This window comes from Postia placenta, assembly GCF_002117355.1.
Source record: "Postia placenta MAD-698-R-SB12 unplaced genomic scaffold POSPLAscaffold_11, whole genome shotgun sequence".
Classification (NCBI taxonomy): Eukaryota; Fungi; Basidiomycota; class Agaricomycetes; order Polyporales; family Adustoporiaceae; genus Rhodonia; species Rhodonia placenta.
The window spans coordinates 230,250-234,637 of NW_020169842.1; the positions used below are offsets into that span (position 1 = coordinate 230,250).

General features: G+C 52.0%; 2 protein-coding genes across 2 annotated transcripts; both read left to right on the forward strand.

The window, feature by feature from the left end:
* Window positions 1-674: 674 nt before the first annotated feature.
* On the forward strand, window positions 675-1,191 carry POSPLADRAFT_1035275 (hypothetical protein; the record flags this gene model as incomplete). The annotated part of the gene is made up of 2 exons (XM_024477071.1): window positions 675-1,112; window positions 1,159-1,191. 2 exons carry the CDS (start codon window positions 675-677, stop codon window positions 1,189-1,191), a joined length of 471 nt encoding a protein of 156 aa, XP_024336490.1.
* A 52-nt stretch (window positions 1,192-1,243) lies between these two features.
* On the forward strand, window positions 1,244-3,751 carry POSPLADRAFT_1171922 (hypothetical protein). Its single transcript, XM_024488157.1, has 5 exons — window positions 1,244-2,436; window positions 2,468-2,592; window positions 2,629-2,670; window positions 2,726-3,332; window positions 3,353-3,751. The coding sequence occupies exons 1-5, from the start codon at window positions 1,314-1,316 to the stop codon at window positions 3,391-3,393; spliced, it is 1,938 nt and encodes a 645-aa protein (XP_024336491.1). The 5' UTR covers window positions 1,244-1,313; the 3' UTR covers window positions 3,394-3,751.
* Window positions 3,752-4,388: the final 637 nt, after the last annotated feature.

The window sequence follows — 4,388 nt, forward strand, 5'->3', positions numbered from 1 at the left end:
CGATAACGATGATCAATTGATCGATAGGCAGTGTCTACTGGTGCTATGGAGCCTACGAGCCTCGCGGTCTATGGTGCTACATAGCACTTTGCGAGATCAGGTGCATCTACATAGCACTACATAATCGGGGGGTAGTCTATCGCTCTATGCGGTCTACAGGACCTACATAGAGCTATGTAGGTTCGGGCATTTTTCCTGATGTAGGCGTGTTGCAGAGCCGGTACAAGGGCGGCGGTCCGGAAAGGTCCCTCGTCTGATTTGTAATCGCGGATCAAGTGCAACATCGGTCACGTGGGCACAACGCACCCTCGCGAACTACATGTCCTGTGGCACCGAGTGTGTTCACTTTAATCCTCTTTGCGCGTGTTGCCTTTTTCTCGGTCCCTAAGTTTGAGACGGTGTCATAATCACAGTAAGGCTGAGTGCGTGTGACAAGTAACTCAGTGTGCCAGAACTGATGTGTTGCTCAGGCTGCGTCCGGCCGTCCAAGGCTTCGATCGACGCCTGAGATTACCTTGAAAACGTGAGTGATTTCTATGATAAGCCAGTTGTGGAATAAATTGACAATCAGAACGTTGCAGGATTCCGTGCTGCTGACTCGTGGCCGCCGCGCGATATATATCATCGCGTCGTCTTGATCCTCCGTAAGTTCATGCTACTAGCACTACACGGCAATGTCTACAGCGACTCACAGCGACTCATTGCGCGCCCGGTCTCCCTCAAGTTCTTATACCCCTCCCCCCGATTCTTCTCCCGCTCCTGAGCCTCCTTCGCAGCTGCGATCATCTGCCAGAACGAAGTTACGCCCAAAGGCCGGGACACATCACAAGAGCAGGACATCCATATCTCACCTAAAATCATCGCCTCTGAAATCCAGTATAACAACACGTAGCAGACATTTTGCGAAGAGCAAGGTGGGAAAAGCGAACCTTCCTGACTACCGCAAGGATCTTGGCGACGATATGAAGGATATCCTTCAGGAGTATGAAGTTAACGCATTCGTTGAGCGCAATGCACCCGGAGATGACCCTACCGACGATGAGAAGAACAAGTTTCGTCCGTTCTCCCGGGAAAAGCTACTATCAGGAGAATCGGAGATGGGGAAGGAGGTCGTGAGTGTTGAGCCCGTTCTTTTGTCCAGTCGCATATTGATAATAGTATTGTCCAAGGCCCTTGTCGCAAACTCGGTGATGAGCTCACATCAAAGCAACGACCTCGTAGCAAAAGATACGGCCGACCTTCCGGACAAGATAAATCTTGCCAACCGCAAGTTGAGACCAGATGTGATCATCTACCCGACAAACAAAGAAGCCATGGACGCCTATAAAATCCAGAAGACAGATGACGCCGATGGGGAGTCCCTCGCCCGTGTCCGATGGGCGTGGGCCTGTGTCCCCATTGAGCTCAAGTCCACCGCTTCAAAAGCACCGTTTGCAAAGGCAAACAGCAAGCACTTCTTTACTGGCGGACAGCTGGGGCGGCTGGCCAGGGGTCAGATTGCCGACTACGCTGCGATGATTCTTAATCACCAACATAGGGTGTTCTGCTTCATGATCGTCATCACTGGGGTCGAAGCGCGCCTGCTGCGCTGGGATCGAGCTGGAGCGGTCGTCACCAATGCTTTCGACCTTACGGACTCGGAGCAAGTCAAGCCGATGTACCGGTTTCTCTACAGGCTGAGCAAGATGACCGCCGAGCAGCGTGGATATGACCCAACGGTAGTGCCTGCCAGCAATGACGAAATCACGTCGATGAATGTAGCCAGGGATGCTCTGCCGGAGAGCGACTATCGTCGTAAGCGCATCGCTGCTGCCATGACCTGTGGGTGGCAGATCCAGAAGATCAGGATGCGCGAACAGGACGTGGTGTCCGTAGAGGCGTGGCGCCGCGCTGGCCAAGATTCGACCTCTGCACCTCCAGACTCATCCTCTCTGTCTTCGAGTGTCCAAGCCGGTGTTGCTCCATCCCGCCTTTCCTCTACGTCTTCCGATGCTCATGCTCCCGCGTCTTCGGATAGCAGAAACGAGACAGGCAGCGCGGACTCTGGGGGCCGCTACTTCCTCGTTGGTAAACCCGAGCATCACACCGACTCTCCGATTGGACGCGGGACACGGGGATACATCGCCTACGATATGAAGACTGGGAAATTCGTTTTCCTCAGGGACTCCTGGCGCTACGAAACGTCAAAGTCGGAGATAAAGGTCTACGAGCAATTGCACAGGAATCGAGTCAGACACATCGCGACACCGATATGCGGGGGCGATGTTATGGGGCAAGATAACTCTCCACAACAGACATGTGCACAAGAGTTCGACAAGGACAAGAAAATGCCGAAGTACATTCATAACCGTCTGGTAGTGGAAGAAATCGGCATCTCCCTCCTGGAGTTCCCCACTGGGCGGGATTTGGTGGTCGTAATGACACACGCACTCATAGGTGGGCCGCGGCTTGTAGCTTCCAAATACAGTCACTCACCTCACGTCTGAAGCCCATGAAGACGCATGGAAGTTCGCTGAAGTCATGCATCGTGACATCAGTGTTGCGAATATCCTCATGCTTCCTGATGCAAATCCAGAAGCTGTCGGCGTGAGTGTACGTGGAATCTTGAACGACTGGGACTTGTGCAAGTATAAGGAGGAGCTTGGAGCTGCTACGCAACGAAGTCGCTCGGTCAGTAGACTGGTTTATCATGTCCGCTAGACCGTTTACTTATGATTCGGACTAGGGGACGTGGCAATTCATGTCCGCTTCGCTCCTCAAAGGACCAGGAATCAAGACGCATGAAGTCGCGGACGATCTTGAATCCTATATGCACGTGCTCAACTGGTTGTGTCTGCGATTCTTCAAGACGTCGCATGTCAACCTGCGGTCGTACGTCTCCGATTCGTACGATCTGGTCACAAAGGTTGGGAAACACCGCACTGGCGGTCACGAAAAATACCAGGCTATAAAGGATGGCCGAGCGATGGCGAACTTAGAGCAGAAAGAAGGCACTCCGCTAAAGGTTCTCGTTGAATCGTTGGCCACCATGTGTCACGTCCATTATCAAGCGGTTGACTCAAGCCCCTCCTCCGAGCCAGGAGATGACCGTCCACGCCGTCACCCCATCATCACGATCGGTGGAGCTAGTCCCGATACCTACAAGTGGTCAGACATCTATAATCCGCGAACTAGACAAGATGAACCGAAGGTCAAGAAGGACGATCCTCTAGTGAACCACAGACTGTTTATCGCTGCTTTCCTAATTGCATGTTCGGCCCCTGCTTCTGAATTTCCTGCCAAAGAGGAAGATAAATTCGCATTCTTCAAGGACATCCACACCGAGCATAGTCGTCCGTCCAGTCTTTACCAGTCAAGCGCGGGATCAAAACGGCGATCAACGGAACTTGTTAGCAGCAATAGCAGCAGCAGCAGCAGCGACGAGGAGCAGGAAGAGCCTCCTGAGAAGAGACTCAAACTCAGGATTACCAAGGCCAATCGTCTTCGCGGCCTGCCGGAAGAAACCCTGTCATCCATCAATGGGGACGAGGTGACCGAGGACGAATACGGGACAGAGGATTCGAGTGCCTCAAGCTAGGTGAAGGTGATTTGCCCCGGTATATGCACTGCTATGAATGGACACATTCGATACATTTATTATGGTTCGATTTAGCTTTCTTGTTTTCGCGCTGTACCCGGTTCCGTCTCACTAAGCAAATGCTTTCTACAATTATGGTCATCTGGAGCTGTCGTTCAGCTGATGAGCCGTGGTAATATTACTTTGGAATCATATGGCAGTCGCGTCTGTGGTAGACATGTTGCAGTGAACGGGCAACGGGCAACGAGGAAACGATTTTAGTAGCAACGTCGTGGAAGTCTGAGAGGTACAAACGCACAAACGCACGAGCGACCGGTGCGGAAGTCGTAGTATCCTACTGATGGGTCATTTCTCAGTGTATTGACGGGTGATTGGTGGACCTTACGTGAAGCGAGATATGGCGGTTGAAATGAAGCGAAACCCCCCGCGCTAGCGGTAATGATAGGGAATATGAGGATAGTAGAACCTCAATCGCGATAATATAACATGTATATGGCTGTCTACGATCTCAAATAATTACTGCTCCGTGACTCTCTCGAAGAACTGTTTCAATGTACCCGACAACACCTCAGGTAGCGCCTCAACATCTCGCAAGACGACATAGTACTCGAAAGGAAAACTATCCAGATACCGTTCGACGTGGAGATCCAGGCGGCCATCTATGTTCTTGTATGCGACTTGATTCATCGAGAGAATGGAATTCTGGTTGGCATTGCCGCTGTCAGAGGAACTCCGCGCATGCAGAGAGTCCAAGATGATGAACACGACCATGACCCGTTCTTCTTCCGCCTTCCTCAGGACAGTACGGAGC